The sequence below is a fragment of the Centropristis striata genome, chromosome 5 (assembly GCF_030273125.1).
Source record: "Centropristis striata isolate RG_2023a ecotype Rhode Island chromosome 5, C.striata_1.0, whole genome shotgun sequence".
Taxonomy (NCBI): domain Eukaryota; kingdom Metazoa; phylum Chordata; class Actinopteri; order Perciformes; family Serranidae; genus Centropristis; species Centropristis striata.
Genome location: NC_081521.1, coordinates 20,413,739 through 20,438,517, shown reverse-complemented (window position 1 = coordinate 20,438,517; position 24,779 = coordinate 20,413,739). Strand labels below are relative to the sequence as shown.

General features: G+C 38.9%; 1 protein-coding gene across 2 annotated transcripts; it reads right to left on the bottom strand.

Annotated features, from left to right (window-relative positions):
• Positions 1–96: 96 nt before the first annotated feature.
• Positions 97–20,910, bottom strand: atf7a (activating transcription factor 7a). 2 transcript variants are annotated; one of them, XM_059333414.1, is made up of 12 exons: positions 20,890–20,910; positions 15,711–15,782; positions 11,106–11,202; positions 10,801–10,913; positions 10,210–10,380; positions 9,977–10,125; positions 8,042–8,135; positions 7,816–7,935; positions 5,371–5,517; positions 4,899–5,087; positions 4,299–4,404; positions 97–3,524 (listed from the first exon to the last, which is right to left on the bottom strand). In XM_059333414.1, the coding sequence occupies exons 2-12, from the start codon at positions 15,756–15,758 to the stop codon at positions 3,295–3,297; spliced, it is 1,464 nt and encodes a 487-aa protein (XP_059189397.1). In that variant the 5' UTR covers positions 15,759–15,782; positions 20,890–20,910; the 3' UTR covers positions 97–3,294. The 2 variants fall into 2 exon arrangements, with proteins under 2 accessions (XP_059189397.1, XP_059189396.1); XM_059333413.1 differs by lacking the exon at positions 20,890–20,910 and having other exon boundaries at positions 15,711–16,129.
• Between the last annotated feature and the right edge of the window lie 3,869 nt (positions 20,911–24,779).

The window sequence follows — 24,779 nt, the reverse complement described above, 5'->3', positions numbered from 1 at the left end:
CATATTTCCTATGGACACTGCACTAGTTACAGCAAACTTACAGGAAACTCATTTTTTGTGAATCTCACCTGACAACAAACAAAAATGTCATTAATGTTCATTACAATGTAGTTTCTTTAATTAAAACTGCAGCACTGTAAGTGTTCATAGTATTCCACTTGGACATGCATGGAAAAGTAAATATATTCATATAGTACAGATATGTACAGTACAAGGACAATTTTTGAAATCATCAGTCCAACAATGGGAGTGTGAAAAACCGTTAACATGCTATGTGCAACTTTTCACGTCGTTGCATTTTTCTTTAAATTGCTCTTTTCACAACAATTGTAGGTAACATTAATATGCCAAAGACTGTAATGAAAATTGTTAGTTGACCAATTTTAAAAAATAAGTTAGAAGGACAGCCAAAAGACACGACCAGATTCATCTTTAGAGATATAACAAAGGGGATAAAATCACTTTTTGAAAAAGGACTAATGACATTTTTTTACTGTAGAGAAAAGCAAAACAAACAAAAAAAAAAAGAAACCTGTGTTAAAGAAATTAGTTTCTATATTCATCAGTACAATCAAAAAGCATAATGACAAAGTTTGTTTAGTGCTGAAAATAGCACGCAACTAAAGAAAATGACAGAAAAGGTGCCAATGACATGAATTATATGAAAAAGCTAAATATAGTTTGACTTTTCATTTCATATGAACAATCGTCTATAAAGGGACTGCCGGACCAATATAGCGCCAGCTCCGAAGTACAACAGAATGCCGGGGTCACCATTGGGACTGTAGGACGAGAGGTTCAGTCAAAGGTGAAAGGTTTCTAATGTATACAGTACAGACCGGAGGAAAAAATATTTTTTTTAAAATAAAAGGATCTGATATCTCTGAAAAAGACCAAGAGGACGACACACACTTTAAATGAACAGAAATACAAAGCAACAAATAAACTTGCATTATTTTAGTGCATAAAGACATGCCCTTAAGTTAACGGACAGATATCTTGTTTTTTGAAATATCACATCTTGCAAATAAATGATCGTATCAGACAGACGAAGGGAGAGAGAAATATACATGAAGAAAACAAGAGAAGCAAACTGCTTGTTTAGGTGTTTCTGTAAAAATATATTCATAAAATATCTGGGTGGGATTTCTGAAGAACCATTCAGGCAGAGTCACAAGACATTTGAACTCCCTCAAACCTTTTTTTTTTTTTTTTTTTTTAACCAGTGAAGATGTCTTTGCTGTGTCTCTCCACCAGATGACAGACAAGTATTGGATCATTTTATGTCACTGACAAGAGACCAATGGCTGAATTATCCACTGATTTAAAAAGGCTTCGATGAATTTTCAACATGTGAATCTTTTGTTTTTCATTTGATGAAATAAACAAATCGAGACCGATATATTTTTCAAAGGCTCTGTTGTTTTTCACATGGGCAAATCTGTGTGTTTTTGGGGATACCCGAGGCACCAATGTGATCTTAAGGCAAAAAATGATCAGACATTGTGTGTGAGACTGACTGGAAGTAGGGATGGGAACGGAGAACCAATTCCAGTTAATAAAAAAAACGTTTTTCAATCGTTCAATCCATTAGAATGGTCTGTTTCGCACTTATCGGTTCCATTTATTGATGCAGGCATGTGTTAGTTGCCACACAAATATTCTTATCATCAATTTTAGTGAAGCATTTGCACATATGAGTCACATGCATGCCTTTTTCCTAAAGTTTCTACACTGTGTTAAGGCAAAGAGATAATAAAACAGTTGCATTGATGCTGAAAACCTGGTTATCCTGCACAGAAAAGTGAGGAATCAGTAAGAATCTGACTGATAAGCAGAATCGATATTGGCATTGGCATCAATAATATCGTATCAATTCCCATCCTGAAGTGTAAGTGCAAGTAACAAGCAGTGATATACTGTAAAATGTGTCACCGGGACCTCTGAATCGCAAAATAACAGTCGGGCTGTTTACTTCCTACCCCCAGAACGAGTACGAGGTGGTCTTTGGAGATTCAGACATCCGATTTGTGGTCACTATGGCTTAGTTTAGGTTTGGTACAGAGCAGAGAGACTAAGGGGTTTCATCGCACTTCCAACGAGCAGCAAGGATGCACAACCATCCTGAGAAGTGTGAAAATAACAGTTACAGTAAGTCCAGGGCCCACACAGAGAAACACAGTCACGAGAATAGATTCATATAAAATGGAAAAGGCATCCACTTACAAACCAATAAACAGTTTTTCAGAGGAGAGTGAGGAGGAAGAGGAGGAGGAGGGGAGAGGCTGAATTCCCTTCAGGTCAGACAAACATATTGCTCAAACTAATTTTAAGGTTTTACACTGTCAATCCAACGTATTTTGGTTCTGTGGAGTAATCTGATCGGATGTGCCAATTAGTTTAAAAAAAATATAGCTGCACATAGCTGTATCAAGAACACTCTAATAGAAAAAGTCACATGCTAACAACCCAGCTATTGACGTATTAGATCAGGAGTAGGCAAACTGCTATGTTCTGATGTACATTAATATATGCGCACAGAGCTAATCACACACACTGTTTATTAATTTTATCATAAAGAAGGGGAGTAGTTGAGGTAAGGTTTTTGGGTCCATGTTGAGATCACCTTGAGGTGGAACCATTTACAAAAAGTGAGTGTCGGTGAGATCTGAGTCACTGACGTCTAGACAACTGCTGGATCTTTGGAGCCGAGGATGTATAGGGACGATGCTGCGGTGGCGTGTGTGGGTGTGTGCGTGGCTAAAGAGTTGAGGAGCACAAGGCACTATTCCCTGCTGAAAACAGTGTAAAGCCCTGCGTGTTGTTTGGTATCTGATTTGATCGAGGGTGTTTATGCAACACCTTAGAAACACGTGTCCACATGGGAAGTTCGTTACGGCAGTACACTCAGAGCGATGCAGTCCTACAGTCCAGTGGAGAGTCTGTTTGACTGAGGGTGAGGAGAGATGAGTGGGGAAGCACAGAGGGGGAGGGGGGGGTTGGAGAAGATGGGAGGTTGGAGTCCAGCCCCTGTAGTCTATGGCAAAGTGAACAGGAAGCTCTCTCAAAAGTCTCAGTCCATTCCCAGAAGGCTGCTGCTGAGCTCCAGGCCACAGCATGATGGCTCCACCGGAGGGTCAGAGAGAGCACAGCGGAGGGGGAATATGAGAAATTTGGACTTCTAGGTTGGGGAAAGTTGGGAGGGAGGGGAGGTGGTGGTGGGGGGTGTCCGCTGCTCTTTTTTTCCCCTGGGTACGAGTGCGAGCCAAGTCTGGGCCGTGGTGGCATCGCTCATCATCTGGCAGCAGATTGAGACTGTGCAGCCATGATAGTGTGAGAGGCTCCGCTCTCGGCCCTCTGCTGCTGGCCCATTCCTGCCAGCACGGACATAGCCATGGCCTCAGCTGCTGCCCTTGAGCTCAGGCCGTTGTGCCCTGCGGAGGGGCTGTGCGCCAGAGAGCTGTGCTGGATCACCGGAGCAGGGGAGCCTGTGGGCTCGGTGTCTTTCATGCTCTCTTCTGCAGCTGCACAAAAACGAGAGCACAAGAACAAATTTATATTTAAAACTGTTGATGGATTTCACTTTTTTTTTAACACTCCTTACCAGCCTTACTGTAAAGCTGCAGACATTATGCTTGTAGCATTTGTTTCACGGCATCTCCAGTGAACCCTTTAGGAATTCTGTCTAGGGCTGCACGATACGAGCTGATTATGCAATAACAATAATACTTGTGATTAAAGTTCTCAGTTCTTCCTTTCTGCTGCTGCATTTAAATGTACACAAAAAGTAACAATAAAATAAGTGCAAATTTGCAAAAATAAATTTTGCAGCCACCCAAGGCTTCATGCATTCACACACATAACACCTTAAACACTTGTTCTCCATGCTGAATTTTAGCCTCCTTGTGCCAAAAAACTGGCATATCCGACTGACCGACAGAGCGAGCTGTAGAGCTGATGGTCACAGCTAAAAATAGAATGATAAGTTACATTTTTAATGGTATTTTTTGGTGTTTTATGCTTTACTGTGATAGTGATAGCTTAGGAAGAGACAGGAAAGTCAGTGGAGTGGAGAGAGAAGGGGTTGAATGGGTTGTAATGGTGCATGCAGCCGCCCCCTGATAATTACATTTTAAAGTGCAGTTTCCTACAGATACTCACGTTCGACTCACTCAAAAGTGCAATATGGTTGTGTGTAAGTTGACGTTGCAATGACAATAAAAATAAAATAAAAAACATATTGTGCAGCCCTAATTCAGTCCTAAATACTCAAGTGGGAAAATAAACCTAAGGTTTACCTAAGTAGGCAGTCTTCTTCTGTAGGGTGGTCACAGGACAGTCTTTGTGGGCCAGCAGCAGCTGCTTCAAATGAGCCACCTCGTTCCGCAACATTGACACTTCATTCTGAAAGACCACAAGATAAGGACTTATTCAAAAATTCAAAGAGAATTCATACCACAGCTAGACAAAAGAAAAATCATTCATACTGGATCAAATTATTTAAAACAGAGAGACCTTGCAAACTCTTTCCCCCCCAAATGGATTTTTGATGTTTTTCAGCAAAGAAATACTTTAAAGGGGTAAACAGTCAACCAGTAAACAGTCTGGTTTCTACTACAGTACAGCTGGCAGTAGAGAAGTGGTCATGCAGTGTAGAAATGAATTGAAACCACAAAATAACACAATAAAGATGTGAAACATGTTGTAACGAGTCCCACGGTTTCAAGTCCTGTAACTTCAACCGTTTGGAAAATCACCCAAAACTGCCTGAAACTGATGGAAAACACCTCACAAACTTCCACTACTACCTGAAAGCCTTTCAACTGTGCACTGTGAGTGCGACTCTGCACATACTAACACAGGCCTCCTCCCCGCCCACCCGCTGCAGGCCCACTCACCGACAGCGAGACGTTCAGGGTGCAGAGCTCCTCAGCCTTCTTCTCTAGAGAGCTGACCCACAGTTTGCGTTTCTGTCTGCAGCGCGAGGCCGCGGCCCGATTCCTCTCGAGGAAGCGCTGCCTTCGATCATCTGGGTCATCTTCTGCCGTCCGCCGCCGACGCCCACCTGTAGGCTGCGCTGGAGATACCTAGAGGGAGAACAGGGTAAAAGGGCGAGAAGGAAACAGGGAGACAGGGGAGGGCAGCGGAAGACAGACAAGAGAGAAAAGGGAAGTTTGAGTCATAGTTTCATTATTTTAGTCAGAGCACAGTCGAGTCATCTCACTACAAGAAGTACAGCCCAATTTTCTGTAACTTAACAGGTGAAATGCTTCACATTAAACAAGGATTAGCTCAGTTGCTTTAGGTGATTTCTTAAGATTGTCCAAATTGGATGTGATAGTCATCTAACAGTAAAACAGCACAGTGTACCTGAGGTTGTGCAGGTGATGGAGCATCTGGGTGTTGGACAAGCAGCTGGCTCTGTTCTGCCCTCTGAGGCACCATGGGGCTGCCGCTCATGGACATCATACTCATACTGTATCCTGACGGGCTCTGGGACAGTGCAGCCTTCAGACGCTGCAGGAGAACAATGATAAAAACAAAGTCAATAATGACATTATAAGCTTCAAACCAACAACAGTATCAACTGTTTAAGTCTAAAAGAAAAGGTTTTGTCACTGCAGAAAAGAGAGCACTACATGTTGTCATTATTTAAACAACACTGCAGCTCCATAGCAATCCCAGTCCAACTGTATTAAGTTGAAGTCATTTTTAGTATCAGCAACAATAACCTGGCCTTAACCTTACTTACTAATCTTCAATAAACCCTACAGTATGCATGCACCAAATTACTGTGGGATGAGAGTTTATTTATCTCCAGTGACAAATGTTTGTGTTGTGGTATTCTGCTGCTCAGTTACACGTTTTATCTGTTTTCTGTTTAATCTTTGATGTTTTGTTCATATAATCATATAAGCAACAACTTCTACCATCATTCGCCTCTGGCATGTTAAAAGGTGCTCTAATTCTGCAGAGATGTGCACCTATGCTGACCTGACGGCTAAGCTTGTTTTCAGCAGCACATTCATGGGACATCCTGTTTTTTATGTTATGGAACAATTTTTAGATGTTGCCTTGGGATGGTGCTTTATCCAGCTGGAAGATACGATTTGAAAATAACTGGGTGCAACATAGTGGTTAGCACTCTCGCCTCACAGCAAGAGGGTCGTTGGTTTGAGTCTGGCTTGAGGCTCTTCTGTGTGGAGTTTGAATGTTCTCTCCGGGTCCTCCTGCTTCCTCCCACAGTGCAAAGACATGCAGCTTAGGTTTAACAGGTGACTCTAAATTGCCCGTAGGAGTGAATGAGAGCTTGAATGGTTGTCTGTCTCTATGTGTCAGCTGTCTCCTGTGATAGTCTGGGGACCTGTACAGGGTGTACCCCGCCTCTCACCCAATGTCAGCTGCGACTGGCTCCAGCCCCCTTGCCCAAGTTTGGACAAGTGGTTTAGGATGATGAATAAATGAATAAATGAATGAACGAATGAATGATCGTGGAAGTGAGGCTATACAACTGATCAAAAGCATATACATAGGATGTGGCATAGGAGCATTTTGACAATCATAATTTGGTCGTTGCGGCAGGGTGCGTAATAAAACATTATCACCCCTGAAAGCATGACTTGTGAAATTTTGCGGCAGTTCTTCATTACTGACAATATGCCTTGCATTTCATCATCATGGATTCGGTGTCAAATTAAGTTAGTACTACATGTATGATTGATGCATGAGGCTGATTCATCACACACAAACAATACTACAGCACAATACTTTTGCAGTATACCAAAAGTTGTACCCTGTGTCCTTGAGTTTCCAGAAAAAATGTATGCATGATTTAATTTTTATATATATATGCACTTATTAATATTTTACATTAGTAGTTGTTAAATCAGCAGCAGAAGTCATATATATACAGTCATGGAAAAAATTATTAAACCACCCTTGGTTTTATTCAATTTCTTGTTCATTTTAATGCCTGATACAACTAAGGTGCATTATTTTGGAAAAATATTTTGATAACAACAAAAATATCTCATAAGAGTTTAATTTAAGAGCTGATGTCTAGCCATTTCCATGGTTTTCTTGATAATGATCTTGGTTATTATCAAGAAAACCACAGAATATAGCTAGATATCAGCTCTTATGAGCTATTTTTGTTGTTACCATTATATTTGTCCAAACAAATGTACCTTTAGTTGTACCAGGAACTAAAATGAACAATAAATTGAAGAAAACAGGGGTGCTCTAATAATTTTTCCATGACTGTATTGTCTTTATTGTTAGTTATCAGATGCTTCAATAGAACCTCCATCTAAAATTAAAAGCTTGATAGATAAATAAGAGCATTTGCCAGAAGGTAATTTATTGCGTAATTGTGCATAAATTATCCCATTAGTCCACTAATTGTTTCAATAATCAATGACTACTCGCAGATCAAAATAGTCGTTAGTTGCAGCCCTATTTTCCTTATATTGTGCAGCCCTGCTTGTGACTGCAGGAACAAGCAGTTTGTATAAATGGCAGGATCTACTAAAGTGCATACTTTGTATATGTTGTAATACTGCAAAGGATGATCGCACTAAATCAGTCTCATGTTAAACACTGTTGAAACATGGAGTCCTTACATAGAGCTCTGTGTGTACTTTGAATCCGTACAAACTGTTGTGTTGTGGTGTAAGGGTTAAACAAACAAGTAACTGCAGTAAAAAGTCATATGATGAACAAACTAAGTGCAGTGCAGAGGAAGGCTGGAGGGTGAAGATGAAGACAAAAAGAGCCGATAAAGATATAAAAATAGAGAGCTAATCTAGTGCTGACCATCTTGGCCTCTGAGGGGATGCTGTAGCCAGAGGGGGAGTTAGAGCCGCTGCTGCTGCCTCCCAGAGGAGGACCGGGGATCCCAGGAATGTTGGGTACCATGCACATGGGTCGGGCCAGCTGCAGACCAGACAAAATGCACAAATACATGTGTATTCACAACTTGAAGCAACTTCTTAAAGATAAAATTGAAATCCAACGTGTATAGAGTGTTTGTCTGTTTTACATTAATGACAGAGGGCATCTGGACTGGACCAGGGAGCACGGGCACTGCCTGACCAGAGGGAAGCATCATCATGGGGTAGTGGCTGGTTGGCGAGCTAAACAGGAACACAGGAACAATTTTTTATTACATTTCTGTAGCATCCACACTCGCATCCATCATTACTCCTCCAAGACTACTCAAGCACGCAGAAATATAGATCAAGTTTCACTCAAAAACACAAGTTCTTAAGATGCAACATATGTCAGATTAATGACGGGCAAATGTAAAGAAGATGCACACAACAAATAACACATTTCACTTTGCAAAGCCACAAAAAAGCATGATGGCAACATAGTGTTGCAACTTGCAGATAGAGCATAAAGGAAATGTGGCAAAAGTTTTTTTTTAAAGAGCTTCAAAGCTCATTCAAGTAACAATAAATTTGTTTTTTTTGTTTTAACTTATCATGAAGCAAATACTGATTTCACAATGTAGTGACAATAGAATAATGACGCTGGCCTTGCTTACACAATGACATTTAGTCTGCCCCTGGGTTCGATCTCCCGGGTATAATGTATCAATAGTGTTGCATTGTGAGTTGCTTATACTTATGAAGGTAATAAGTTAATAACACAGAGGCTCCATTGACCTTTCGTCTCCTATACTGTAACAGCAGTGAATAGCAACATAACTGCTTACATTGTTATGTTTTCACAATAAAACCCCTACACATATACAGTGCATCAGTTCTTACCAGAGAGCATTTGATTAAGAAACTGAAAAACAAAGAGTGAGCCTTGAACGGGCATTCAATAGATGGAGAGAGCTCTGGGACTTCAGAGGGTTAAGTTGGTATTCTTTCTATGAGATCAGTACCTGATCAAACCTGCCTGCTTATTAATACAACAACATGTTTTACTCTGCCATCTACACTGAGAATGGGATTCGTAGTTCAAATTGAGGTTGTTCATAGTTAACAGGCTTTGAGAAAACAGAAAGCGGCATCAACAAATAGGCCACTAAGGGGAAAATGTTAAAAAAAGAGCTATCTGGAGTCGCTGATCACATGGCGTGACCATATCACATGACGTCTTCATGACATCACAACATAAAAACAAAGCAGCGTGTTTCCCTGCCGTCAGCTTCCCTCCAAAGTACAGCCCTGAAGCCCCGTGCCAGTTTTTGTTTGATGATGATAGGCCAAGTAAAACCAGAGATAAGATCAAATATATTTAGTATAAAAAATATAGAGCTAGATGTTCTCATTTCACCTCTTATATGTTATATTTGCAACCTGTGTTCACATGTGTAACATTTAAAATGTATTGAGCATGATTGTGTTTTGAAAGTTAAATATATATATATATATATATATATATATATATATATATATATATATATATATATATATATATATATATATATATATATATATATATATATATATATATATATCATGTTATTTGTGTGTATTTGTGTTAAAAATGTTGATCAGTGAGTCAAAGTGAAATAATAACTACCAGGTCATACATAGTCATGGAAAAAAATATTATACCACCCTCGTTTTCTTAAATTTCTTGTTCATTTCAATGCCTGGTATAACTAAACGTACATTTGTTTGAACAGATCTTATGACAGCAACAAAAACAGCTCATAATAGTTTAATTCAAGAGCTGATATGTGGCCATTTTCCATAGTTTCCTTGATAATAACCAAATCATAAATCAAGAAAACCATGGAAAATGAAGAAATTGAAGAAAACAAGGGTGGGTTTAATAATTTTTTCCATGACTGTAGGTTTGTGCTAAAAAAAATAATGATACCAACATGGCATGGTACATTTTTAAGTGGTTTATACAGGCATGACAAGTACACAAAAATGATCAAAAGAGCCCAAAACTCCAAAGGGTTAAAGCGTTCATCAGGGATCAGTAGCAGGATGTTGAATTTACTCACCCCAGAGTACGATTGGAAGGCGGAGCCTGTGTGATGACAGAGGTGGGTGACGGCATGGTGGGATGAAAGGCATCGATGCCCAAGTGTAGTGGGAGGGAGCCCGGGCGCACGATAGTCGGGGTGGGGGCTGAACTCCTGGGTGGCGTGTCCTGGAAGAACAGCAGTGAGGTAAGTTCATCATTTAAAGATCCTAACACCCATGCAGCCCCCACTGTCATCTCATTCTGTCCTACCTTTTCTTTCTCCTCTTTTCTTCCATTTACGCTGTAGTCTGACTCATCAGAGAAAGACTCGGGGCTGCTCGGCGGCGAGGAGTCCACCTCTACGGGTTCCTCCTCCTTCACCTTCACGTCCAATGATGTCTGCATGGTCATGTCCACTGCCACAGAGTTGGGAGCAGGGAGCTGAGAAGAACAGAGACGGTGAGAGAGATAAAAAGTCTAAGTTCACATGACTTATACTGCTGTCGGTTGAAAAAAAAAAAGGAAGTTGATGTTTATCACACAAACCAGACAACTGCAGCATCATTTCGGTGCAATAAAATACATTTAAATAAAATCATCCTGACAAGCTGTTGCAACAGTTGACATTATAATGATACACAGATAAAAAGGCACAGAGCAGGAATTTCTGCAAGCAATCATTTTTGACTACATCAACACTTGAGGTAAGAAAGAAGGAAGTAAAAAGGAATTTTTCACTACGTGGGAGTCTTGTGGGAAATTCCATTAGTTTCTGTAAATAATAATACATAAAAGGCATGAACACATAAACGCACATAGATTTAAAAAAAAAAAAAATCCTCAGCTAGAAGCCTTTCTTACAGAGTTCTTTGCTCTCTTTTCGTCATCATCTTGTTCGAAGGAGCTGGCCAGCTCGTTGAACAGACCAACTTCCTCGCAGTTCTTTAGGAAGCGGGTGGGAGTGGGTGTCTGGTCTGGCAAAAGGAATGAGCAGAGATAACTATTCAAAGCACCGTTTTCACACTTAGCTCACACTGTGCAGTGAATATAGAAACCCATGTCATCAATGTGTCTTTGGAGCTGCTTTTCTTAAGATTGTTATAGTGTTGGAACATGCTGACACTCTGAGAGGACACACAGGAAGAGTGACGCTGTGCAAATTGTACCTGCAATAATGACAGAGTCAGTCCTGGCTGGTCCGAATTTCAGTGTCATCTCATGCTTGTGTTTGTGTACGGCCAAGTGGTCCTCATTGGTAAACCTCTGGAACAGGTGAATGAGAACAAAAATGCAAAGATAAGTACATAATATGAAGAAGTCTACGGGTTATTTCCTACTTGTTCGGGTGACTTGAGGAAATAGCCTAAAGAGCTGTAACCCAGATATTATATTGCAATAATCACAGACATTTAATCTCTTAGAGATGTAGCCCGACACATGCCGCCTACACTGTATACATTATGTGACAAACCATAAAAAGTATCTGTGGTGTACAATTCCTCATGTCTAAAAGCGCTGAATGGGCCATTTCTAGCTGCAGGACATGGGCTCAAATATCTTTACACAAAATAGAGTTACCTAGAAGAAAAAAAGGATTACTGTGGATGAAACCTGAATGATTTCAACAACACACAAATGTAGGGCAAGAGCAATTGTTAAAAATGTCAACAAATTGACGAATAATAGGTATAAAAACAAAGAATAGGGATGCACCTATATATCGACCATACATCTGTATCAGCTGATATGTGACCCAGCAGAGAAACTACTGATGGAAAGGCAATAAATCAAAGTGGGGGATTCAATAAGAGTCACTTTTACTTGTTTCCTGCATATAAATGTGTTTCCTGCCTCTCCCTCCAGTTAAAACTTATGCATGTTTTGAGGCAGAAATACGCAAAATCGCTTATCTCGCTGAGATCAGCACAAATGTAACCCTGCAGAGAAACTACTGGCGGAAAGGCAATACATTACCTACTGGCAAATAAGATTTGTTTATTATCTGTTGTATTGCATCAATATTGCTCTTACTAAATGTTGTGTTGGTTGTTTGCAGTCAGATTCGTCCTTTAAAACACTTCAGTTATTTTTATTTTAATGAAAACAATTCTTTGTCACCCTGGCACAAAAGGTGTAATAAATAACAAAAAAACATCTGTATTTCTATTAGCTATAGGTTGAATTGTTATTTTTCTTAATTTCACAATCTGTGCATGCCTAATGAAGAAGTATAAAAATCACTGGCATGTAAAAAAAAAATACCAAAAGCACATGAGCTGACACATAACAGTTAGGTGTTTTTTTTTACTGAAGAGAGCACATTTCTGTCATGCTAGTCAGCGTGTAAAACGCATGAATGCTGTAAATTATGACACAGGAAATCTCTCCATTAGCCTATGTTTGGTCCTTTCATGTCACGTATCCCTCGTGGAAGCGACAAGAGGTCTGGCACTCAGGCAAATCAGACCTTTAGCAGAGAGCACCAGCAGCCATCGAGACATGAGACACGGCACGGCACTTCTTCTTTGGAGAAGTGGCGAGGTGAATCAGACGTGGGAGGAATAATCTTGGCTCTGGTACCAGCCTATTCACCATGTGCTGCAGCCTATTTTGGGGGCCGCGTTGCAGTTGCGAGTTCAGTCGTGAGAGAGTGAAGTGGAAACACAGTCAAGTGTCAGGGGCCTTATTTTTAGCCGCACCAGGCAGCATCACCAATACAACTACATGTCTCATTTGTCTCTTTCCTATGAACAACGTGGCTGGATCACGCAGAGGAAACTATCTCCAACTAATCTCCCAGTATGAGATACTGGCAGCTTGGATTACACACACTCCCCACACAGTGACTGCTGGGCGTCATATAATGGAGGGGGGGGGCTGTTTATGTTGTTGTTGTTGATGATGTTGTTAACTTGGTAAAAGGAAAACCCAGTGCAAAGCCAGAAGTCAATCATCCTCGTTCTATTATGGGTATGATTCAGGCTTTCCCGGTAGACAACTGTTGCTTGTAAAAGGGAGAAGTAAAACGTCATTTGAACATAAGGCGCCTGTAACATAAAGGATGTTCTGTGTCTAAATATACACAAAACATTTTCTAATTTTTGCACTGATTTACCTATTATTTTAATTATTCTTATTAAGTGTATGTAATATAGTGTTTTCTGTTTGTTCTATTTTATTCTACCTTATTTAATATGTTAATTTCAAGTTGTTTATGTTCTTGTGTCTTATTCCGTTAACAGCTGTAACAAATTTCCCCTTGTGGATTAATAAAATCCATCTATCTAGCTTCATAACTATTTGTACAATGATACTTAAAAGGCACTATGTGAAGCAACTTACATCCATTAATTGCTTTGTTTTGCTAGCGTGTCAACATAACTTAAGAAGTGAGAGCTTCCTCGACTTTCTCCGTTCGCCTTTAACAGCCTGTGGACTTATTTCTATGTAAAGGACGTGGGACAGTTTTGCCGGAGAAATCCAAAGAATGTGACATTTACTGTATGTGCCTCGCTTCTCTTCAGCTCCCCTACAGCGGCAACAGTGTGCTAAGGTTAGCCTGGAAATCGAGTCCAATAACATCAACAAACCACTGGCACCCACCACAACAGAGTACAACACAAGGTCCACGTAAGCTCCCCTAAAAAAGCATCGTCTATCAACGTGATGCGGTCAGTCTATGTCCTGTCCGTGTTTTGGCTGTTGCCCAGGGTATTCGCTCGTGCCTATGGCTGACTGTGGTTCAATTAAACGGCCACCAATGTCATTAATAAGACATATTTTCTGTATACAAGACTGGGTACTGAACCTCTATGGCTTTTTTGGTACAAACAGGGTACAAAAATATGCAAGACGCTGATTGAATTTGCTTCACTCAGCAACAAATGAAAATTTATGAGCCATTTATTTGCCAAAAAAAACAATTTTTCAGACTGGATACAAACCAAAATGTACCAAGTTTCTTTGATCAGATTAAAATCAATCAAACATTTTCCACTATTAAACATATACAGGTGCATCTCAATAAATTAGAATATCATAGAAAAGTTTATTTATGTCAGTAATTCAATTCAAAAAGCGGAAATAACACATTCTATAGATCCATTACACACAGAATGAAACATTCCATGTATTAGTTTTTTTAATTTCTTGTAACTATAATGATTATGGTTTACGGTATGTAAAAGTATGTCCATCCATATGACTCAATACTTGGTTGGGGCTATTCGACTGAACTACTGGAAATTGACTTTTCCATCATATTCTAATGTATTGAGATGCAGCTGTATATTTTGTATTTTATTATGCCCAAATCTTGTTTAGCTGCTTGTGTCTAGAACATATTAAAAGCTGCACTAATCAATATTTTTTACATTACCCATGGATCAAAATATATGTGTTTAATATGAAATGGGATGCTCCGCTCGTTGGTTCGGTCCCACTGCGCTCTTCAACTCTGGTTGCATCTGCAGTGTGCAGCTTTTTTCAAATTAACAATCTCATAAAACCATTGTGTGCTACCTGCAGACACACAGTTCACCAGACCAGCACTGGCTCAAGAACATAATGGAGCGTATAGGAGCTACGGAGCCAGATATTTCCCTCAGGAGACCAAACCAGAGTTAAAGGAATGAATATTAGATTTATTTTTGTCACATGGTCAGATGCATGACTTCAAATAAATAATAATAATGCTCTGTGTAAACAGGAAACTGTTTACCAGCATATTCATCATATTTATGCCACAGCTATAAAACCCGCTCTGTCATCAACGCCACTTTGCCTTAAAAAGCTTCCATGTGATTCTGTTGTTTCAACTGCCCACTAAATTAATAATGACTTTTACAAATGAAATATGCAGAGTATTTAGATCGCAGAAACATGTCAAAGGAAAGTTACAATGTTCAGGGAAGAGGTCCCTAGGTGTCCATAATGTTCTGAGATGAAAATAACCAAACAAACCATAATTTATTTATCCAGCACACGGATGTTTAACAGCTTTACATGTCTGTTGTTCAAACCGCAAATCCCACGTACAACACATCACTTGTGATCAGAAAATGGAAGACACATTCTTAACCACATAAACACTTCCTTTCCTCCAGACCCCAGGAGAGTTAATCCACCAGCTCAGAGGTTATATCACACCCAACCGAACACTGGATCAGACAGCTAATTCAGCACAACATCAGACATGATGTTTCCTGTGTTGAATAATCGTGAGTCCTAGAACAACACTCGTTTTTTTTATTTGCTGTGATATCGGGCCAAGCCCCGACAGTGCACCACGTTACTGGCATGTGAGAGCGCTATTGGCACTCAGCTGAGTCACTGCCGTGGCTCAAACCTGTGTCTGCAGGCGCTCGAAGTCAACAGTGACAGGTTGAAACAATAACTGTGCTCTGATTACTCACTGGAGCTTCCAGTGAGTCATTGCAGAAGGAGACAGCATTGTCTCACAAGCCAGCATGCTCGCTAGAACGCTATCTGTGTGATGATCATTAAGGGTGTTGCATAAATCACAGTTCGCTTATTCTGGGAAGAAAGTGTGACGGCAGACCTGAAGTCTTTCCGGGTTTTTTTTAAGTTCTCTCATTGTACATATGAAGCTTTATTCTACTAAAACCAAAATCTATTTGCTTTCAATTCTTTTAACAGGCATTCGATCATAAGTAGTTACAGGAGTTACTCACACAGGGGCAGAAAACCCCCACACCACACTCATGCACACACCTGAAACCCAGGAGGAGTAAAAGAGGCAAAAGACTTACCTGTCCACAGCCAGGAGCATTGCACACAAAAGGTCGGTCGTCCCCCATTTTTGCAAAGAGCTTGCAATGTAACTGTGGGAGAGGAGAAGAGGAGAACATTGCTGCGGCTTTTTTTCTTGATTTGATCCTTAAAAACAACAAAACAGGGATGCTGTGGCTTGTAGTCCTTTAGTCTGAGCAGGAAGCCGAATGCTATTTAAAAATAACCCTGGCAGGGAGGAAAACATGCACAGAGGCAGCGAGACGAAGTTTCCCTGGTGATACTTCCTTCACACAGGGGGGCTTCTGGTTGGCGAATGAGGAGCCGCTTACACGAGAGAACGACAGCTACTGTTTACACAAAGGCATCTCCCTCTCCCTCTGTCTCATTTTCACTCACTTCCAATCCCTCCTTCTCCCATTACCACTCCCTCTGCTCACCTCTAGCACCTCCCAACCTTTTACCTTCCTGTACCCCCTCTTCAATCTCTCTGTGGGGCAGCTGTTACTCTCTGTTTCACTCATCTTTTCATTCAATCTCTGGGAAACTGCAGCACCACTATCTTGAAATGAGTCCGTTAACACTGACCTGACACTATACCTCACTCAAAGAGTTATTTTGCCTTGAAATTAATAAACTAACAACAGTTTAATCTATATTAAAAAACATGATTTATGTAAATAAAATAAGAGTGATATCTTATGAAAACACCAGTTCAACTTATATTATATCATCATATTGCCTTTTCTTTATTGAGATGTGACTGATGAAGACCAGAGCAATATTTTATTACTGACAAACTCTATAATTATGTAATCAGTCTCTGAATAAAACTATTTATAGGTGGAGGAATTTATGTTAAGTCCAGGGATATACAACCTTTAAACTATTGTCATTATAACATAGCTTAAAATAATATATTGATTATATCATTATTATCTACCTTTTCTCACTGGCTGCTAAGCTAATTTACAATTAATATTAAATATTTAATACAAATTAACATAATTAATAGTGCGAACTAACTAACTATCCAACCAACTATATGGTTAAAATTGGGCTGAACAGCTTAATCTCAAATCTATTCTGTAATACATTTCACATTTAACTCTAAAATGATCAATTTAATGTTTTCATTTTCAAATACATCTACCACATTCCATTCCCTTTCATGTTAGTTGAATTTTTGTAAGTCGGTAAGACATTTAATGTCTTTAATTCAATGAATTAACTTCATAATCCTGTCCTTTAATGTAAAAATCATAATATGCATGACCATAAATATCTGTTCGCACTGTAAAAGCAGAGGCACATAAGGTTAGCATTGTTTCCATTGTTTTTAATGCACTGGAAACACTTCCAAAGCGTTCCACAGGACTACAAACCAAATACTACATCCCTCTCTTCCTGAGTAATGCTATTGTCAAGAGTTAAATATGCACATGCTCATGTTTGGTTTCTCCTCCTGTTGTGCATGAAGCTTTGGTGACATAAACTACAGCTGTGGGAGGCTCACTGCTTCTATCAGCTGTCTCCACAGAGGAGAATAACTCCTCACAATCCCAACTCCACCAAACCACCCCACCCTGTGTTGCTCTGCTCTGCACAGCTGAACAACACTCCAGGTGAAGACAAACTGTGAAGTTTAGAAAAAATAACTCTGCCATTAAATTTAAATCAGGGAATTGGAGGGGTGGTGATGGACAAGGGACATTAATGTTTTAGCACTCTCAACTGGCCCAGAGTGACGTCTGGCGTCTATTACACAACGCTGTCCCACTGTCCCAAAGCTACATACATCCAGGACCTCGCTATGTATACAAGTAGAAACCTTTTATTAAACAAAAGCCGCTGCAATACTCAATAAGGTTTCGTTAAAACAAAGCCATGAGCAGGGATGGTGTTTGACCTTAATAAGTTCATAGTAGCCTTTTAAAACGAAAGTTGACTTGTGATCCACCTCCTGAACTGTAACTACGACGGTATGGCAGACGCTGTACTCCTGTGTTGTTCTGACTTGTTTGTAAAGCTTATTTAATCACGTTTATTTAATCCGCAGATGCATTATTCCAGTGCTCGTTAGACATGTTTTTGCACTGTAATATAAATGACTTGCTGACCACATTAACCTCTGTTGTACTTACTACATGGATTGAGCATATAGCCTAACATTATTGAGTGGGACAGATTATTCATTATGTTGGCGAGGCATAAATGTCTGAAACTTTTCCCAGTGTTGAAGTCAGTATATTTTCCTCCTTCCTCCCTCCATTTCTCTCTCTGCCGAGGACAGCTGCCCCTGAGCCAACACATGATTACTGAAGCCCTGCGCTGGAATACAACGCTCTCCCATGACGCCGGGCCTGTAACAGGCCTCGCCGTTGTGTCTCCCAGCTCCCATGTCTTTATGAGGGGAAAGGGGTCTGCATCGTGTTTGCAAGCGAAAGCCCTGTGCCTCTCTGTGCAGATCAAAGGGCCGATAAAGGAGAGCAGTCTGATTTCTTGCAGACCTCCCATGCTCTGGAGAAAGGCAACAGGTTGGTGCCAGGGCCCTCACAAAGTACTTCCAATCCACTGAGTCTATTTGGGCAGAGATGTGTCTGTAAACGAGATACTCCGTCTAGCTCGTTATACCGAGGGTGTGGACTGTGTGGGGAAATGGACACATCTGGCGTGAGGAGTGGGAACAGATTTCAGAGTTTACATCTTACTAAAGACATGCTAGACATTAACTTGGCTGGCTGGCACCGACATGAAAAGTGGGGTTTGATTTTGTGGGAAGTCCACCATACATTTCACATGACAGGGGTGGAAAATACCATTTGTTTTCATAGCTGCTGCAACCAATATCTTCTCCTGATTAAGACAGATGTGGTAGGGTCTTTCCTTCAGCATCTTTTGCTCCACTTCATGGTTAGACAATTTATCTTGATCTGTAATCCTCTCACATGAATACAGAAAGAAATTTTAATTTACTACTTTGAGTGTCCAATGTGTCTTGAGAATAAACTGAGTAATTAATGGGTTGACACTGTAAAATTTTACTGCCTACAGTAAAATGCTCAGCTTCATGCAGACCTCAACTCTGTAAGAGACAATAAATCAGTCTGCTAGTTACATTAGTCGTGATGCACATCACTGATATTCCTTACAGGCATGGATATCAAGTCCACTTATTTTCGCCTCCTTTCATCCAAGGTGACATGGAAGAAGCTAAAGTGCCCTAATTCCTGTCCCTCTCATTGAGCTGCTGCCAAAGTCCCACCGTTAACTTGGATTTCTCCGACTCAGCAGGTGTAGGGGAACAAGTCCCAGCTATAATCAGCCACAGCCATCCAGTGTTTGATGCAGCCTGCTAGGAAACTGACTAAACAAACCGTATTAATAGCTCGCGCTGCAGCCATGACACTGGAATCTGAGGCTTGAATTGCCAGAGGGTAGGGGAGACCCCACAAAAAGAAAAAAAAGGAAAGGAGGGGGAGGGAGAGGGTGAAATAGCAGACACTGGTGAGCGATTGATCAAATGAAGGATCACAGATATTTACAGGTGAGATCCTGTACATGTGGGCTATTAGCTTTAGAGATCTAGGCTGTAACTGGGTGTGTGCAGCAGCCAATATGTATTTATGTAAGCAGAGTGAACCCGAGATTTGGTAAATGGAACAAATGAAATCCTATATCCATGTCTGCATAACTAACAAGGCCTAAAAGCTAAATCCATGTGGAGCTAGCAGACAATGCAGGACAATACAGGATGGACCCAGGGCAGATTTCTAAAATTAAATCAGAAACACTGTGCCGAGGTTATTCGTGGTCGGAAACTTTTTTAAAAAGCACTTGCCGTTAGGTTTTGGCTCTTTAATGACAAATTAAAACGGAAAAGATCATGTCAATTGATGTTTTGTTTCTCAAATAGAGCCTGCATAGCCTCAGGTGCTGACAATAAATTTACTAAGTCCGTTATGCTTAATACTCAGCAGTATAAGCCAAATACTGAAATTACAAACCAATGGATGTAATTTAATTTACTGATCTCAGCCAGAGGCGCAAATTTATACATAAAAGCACACATACGTTAATTTATTCACCATATGTGTAATGTGATAATGTTTACGTTGCAGTAGAGAACATTTCTGTTGCAAAAAAAAATCAATTTATAACATTACCGAGTGGGTCAAGATGTTTGGTCGTACTAAACAGGCTGCAGTTTTCTCTGATGTAACTCTATGTGATGGAATTAGGTACAACTCTGCCAAAAACATGACCTACATTCCTAATGAAGGTGTTGACATGCATGGGGATGCGGATCCTGGGGCGTTCAACAGCTCAAATTGCAATACTATGGATATCATTATTACTTGAGACTGTGACTTCTTTAGAGGATCCTCTTGCCCAGACCCAGATTATCATCACAGCATATTCTACCGCCAAAAAAACAGAGAAGGCAAATATTTTCCGTGGTTGTTTCGGGTGTGTGAAAGAGGTCAGTGTCAAACTGAAATCCCAAACTCCAGCAAACTTTAGTTCCTTCTTCCAGACAACGCCGACTGGCTTGAAAAAGTTTGTCGTTTTTAGCCTTCATTACCGTCTGGCGACCAAGGGGCACACTAAGCCCTGCCTTTTCCCGTAACAAGACCGCCTTTTCTTTACAGCAATTGGCTCTTAAGCACGTCAGTTAACAGTATCAGGCGCATGCAAGGCTTAAGACCCTGTCAATAACATCTTCAAGATGAATCTCATTGGTTAGAAACGAGAAATCAACTTTTTGTATCCACGAAAAACTAATGGCTAGCTGATGTGGCTAGCGTTAACAACAGGCCGAACGCACATTATAAATGTGTAATAACAGCGCTGCTAGCAGTTTCAACCATGACAGCAAACACACGTTAACACTAATATAAGTATATCCGAAGTGACTTGGTGTGTTTTATAGCCTCTACAGACAGTTAAATTGACAAAAGCAAAAAAAAAAAGCTAGCAGTTAGTTGGTTAGCGGACTGACACTTGAGTGCAAAGCGAGACAGTGGGTCCGAATGAAGCGTTGGAGCTGCCACAACAGTTAAGACAATTAAAAAGACGTGTAGTTTTAACGTTAACGAACCCTGAAAACTTGCGCAACAATCGCTACTTTGTCATAGTTTGGTGTAGTCAACATATCTATGGTGAATTTAAAGGGTAATAAAGTGTTTACAAACTCACCCGTGCGCCCCTCTCTCTGGCTCCCCTCTCCTCTCCTCTCTCTTGGAATTTGACACTCCCCTCGACGTCAAGTCATCGCGAGATTTCACCCCAGTTCTCGTAGCCAGCCGTTGGTCGAGAGCTGCAGTCTGGGGTCTGAGCCTGTTTTAGCCGTTTTTGAATGCTATTGATTTTGCCCTTCGTGTACCATATAAGAACTTTACCCATATTTGGTATCCATTTTTCCTTCACCTATATGATCTGACAATTATTTTCTCACTTTAACCTACTTTATCAACGCACTGAAAAAAATTTGAGTGACATTTAATTTAAAAAAAAAAAGCTAGGCTAGTTTTTCCACAGAAAATGTTTGTAATCTTTACTCAGGCTGTTTCTAAGTAATATTTATTTAATATAACCACTGTTTTTTTAAATAAAAAAATACACAAGTAAATTGCAGATTCACTGATGTCCCTCATTTACATTTTACTTGGAAATATCAACTAATTAAGCCAATGAACTGGTTTAGTGAATATTACTTGGAATAAATAATTCAATTTACATACTAAACTGAGGACAAATAATAACAAACAATCACTAAGTAATGCATGACATGAATAACTGCTATTTTAAAGTAAAAGTTGTTTTAAAGTAAAAAAAAAAGTAGTTTTAAAGTAAAATTCGTTGTAGAATTTATATAGATGATTGAAATAATAATTACAGGGCCAAAAAATGTCTTTTTTTCAGTGCATATTGAGCCCAAAAATCATGAAATCCAAATAATTATACTATTATAATAAAACTATATACAAATAAGTAACAAAAAAACATATGAATACAATAGGCATTTTTTTCTTTGTTAGCTGCAACTCTTCAAAACAAACTATGTGCAAAATTACACAGAGAGCAACACCAACGCTCAAATATTTCTGTACTATCAAATTAAAACTATCATGTCTCTGGTTTTATATAACCTAGGAATGTCAATGTTGAATGTTTTTTTGTTAAACGTCACGTGATCTGATCCGGACGGCACGATCACAGACCCCAGAGGGTTAAGAGGTGATTTTCAGACACTATTTTAAGGAGTTTAATCACAAAGTGGACGATTTAGCACAAGTTCTTGTCATTTTGTCAAAGATAATGCAATTTGTATCAAAAACATGTTCATGTAGTCCTTACAGGTGTATGTAATTCCTAAAGCATTGAGCTGTGATTGGTATTAAAATAAAAAAATAAAAAACATATGCCTGCACATTTAATGCACTGTGAAGTCCTAATTACTTATCATTTTTCATGATTATTATGTAAAAATCTCAACCTGAAAAGTAACTAAAGCTGGGAGGAAAATTTAATGAAGATAGAAGTACAATATTCGCCTAAAATGTAGACATAAAACATGAATGATACACATACAAAGTATGTATGTATGTATGTATAATAATATGTATGTATATAAGTGTCTCAAAAATACTTACCATAAAATACAATAATAATAAAAAAAAGAAAATAGTGGTTTATATTTTTTAAAAATAAAACATTTTATATATTTATTATTTTTATCATATTTTTTACATGTTAATATCTTATATTTTAAAACTGTCATGACTTAAAAAAAAGAAAGAAAGAAAATTCATTACTCTGTACATTTGTCTTTATGATTAAAGGATAGCCCCCATAGTAGTCAACTGTTCTAGACAATCACGAAAGACAACATTATCTTTATTAACTGGATGCGTGGGTGAAATTAAAGCCTGTGAATTATCAAACGTGTCTGTGATATAGATACTGTATATTTATATTAAACTTTTTCTTAAGAAGCCCATTAGAAGTTTAAGTTGTTGTTGGAGGAGTTTATCTTTATCCAAATAGAGACACGGAGGATGTCGTAAACTGGACAGTTTGTAAAACCCATTAAGGCTCATTTTTGATTTGTAATAATTAATTAACTTCAGTTATTTCTGAGTCAACCCTAGAAAACTGGCACACAGAGTTGGACCATTGTCACTAAGTAGTTATTTGTTTCCTTTTAAAATAAAATACCTGTTCAAATTACTGTTGGACGATGTGTCCCAATTCACATGATAAAAGCAAATAGTTGAAACTATTGTACGACCAATCTGGACATTGAATTTGAGGGGGGGCTTTTCCCCTCTTGCTGTGGTTTCCTTCCTGATATTCTCACACTGTTCTCTCACGGTGTACAAGCCTCAAACAATAGACCGAAATATTAATATTACAAAGACATAGAATATGCTGCGATGGTTGAACTTGAGATAATGCTTAGTCAGCTCTTGTGGAATATCTGAAAATACATAAAGTGTTATAGAGGAGGCATCTGATGTAATCCACAGCAGCTGTTACGTAAGAGAATTTTTCTCCAATTTACAAATGAAACTAAACATCTTATTCAGAGGCTTTGAGACAATTAATTCAGAAACAAGGCTAGAGAGACCCCTAGTGGATCATTTAAGAACTACATGCACTGCAGTTAAAATTACTCTGCAGCTCTATCGAATCAGCACAATCACGGCTAGAGGTGGGAACAACTCAAAAATGTCTTCTGTGTAGAATAACACAGTTGTAATGACATAAATCTTAAATATAGAAAAAACGCAAGTTGAATTTCTTTGATAAATTATTATTTTTTAATTGGAATAAAGTGGGATCTATACATACAACACTTTTCAAGTGCCCACAAGTGTCAGGAATATTGAAAAAAATAAATGTGTCTCCACATATTATACATATTGAACTTTTTGCAATTTTACAACCTTTACTTGCAACCTCTCCTGATCTCTCCTCTCAGCTCTGTGTAAACAGATTTCTCGTGTGAACGTTCATGAGACATGTAGATTACAGTGATTTTGAAGTATCACAATTTTAAGCTGTGTTTTGGTTACTTTCAGTTTCTTTCTATGATTAAAGGTGTATTTTTGACAATATTTTAAAAAAGTTTCAATGGATGTATAATGTTTTGCTAAAGTCATCACTGTTTTTATAAAGTAAATACATTTTAACAGTTTCAAAATAATCCAAGTATTTGTGATATCTTAGAAACAGTCTTGACTAAAAATATGTGATATTGTTTCTCACATTTGATCTCTCATTGTAATGACTGTGATTCAGTCTAATGAGTGCAGTCATCTGTAATTACACTGTACAGACACTTAGTGATCACAGCTGTGTTCAATCCTAAACACTAACAAGAAGATGCAATTCCACACAGTCAAAAGGAAATCTTGCCTTTTCTTCACTAAGATAATATTCATGCTGTTGAATGTGTTTGACCCAGCAGATATTGTCATAAGATTTTAAATGTTGGTGTATTTTCAGGGACAATTCATCATGTGTTAACTTTGTAAAAAATAATAAAAATAAATTATATTCATGATGTTCCTTGTAGGTGTATGGAAATGTTTAATTTCAAAAGCATTGAGCTGTGATTTACAGTGCAGGGGTATGGAATTACATTCAAGCCAATATTAAATCAATCAATCAACAGGCCTATGAAATAAACAAGTCTCTGAAATAATTCCTGAAATAAATACATTTGGCAATAAATATATAAAGAAATCTATACAGAATTGTATAAATGAGTACTTTTATTATTATTTAACATTTATTTCCAGAGATTTTTATTTCATAATGCCAGGTTCATGTATTTATTCATGCCACATTTGCATGGATTTATTCATTATTTAACACTGATTGAAATTGCATTCCAAACAGGAGAAGCACACGTGTAAATAGTTTGATTAATGATGGCCGACTGAGTGGAGCCATTGTTGATGGTATCAGTGACACCTGTGCTTTTTTTGCTTTTGGTGAATCATTTCTGCTGTGAAACAGACCGGTGCAACAAATAAAACCACAACCAGATTTGGGCCAATCAAATCAGAATGACACAT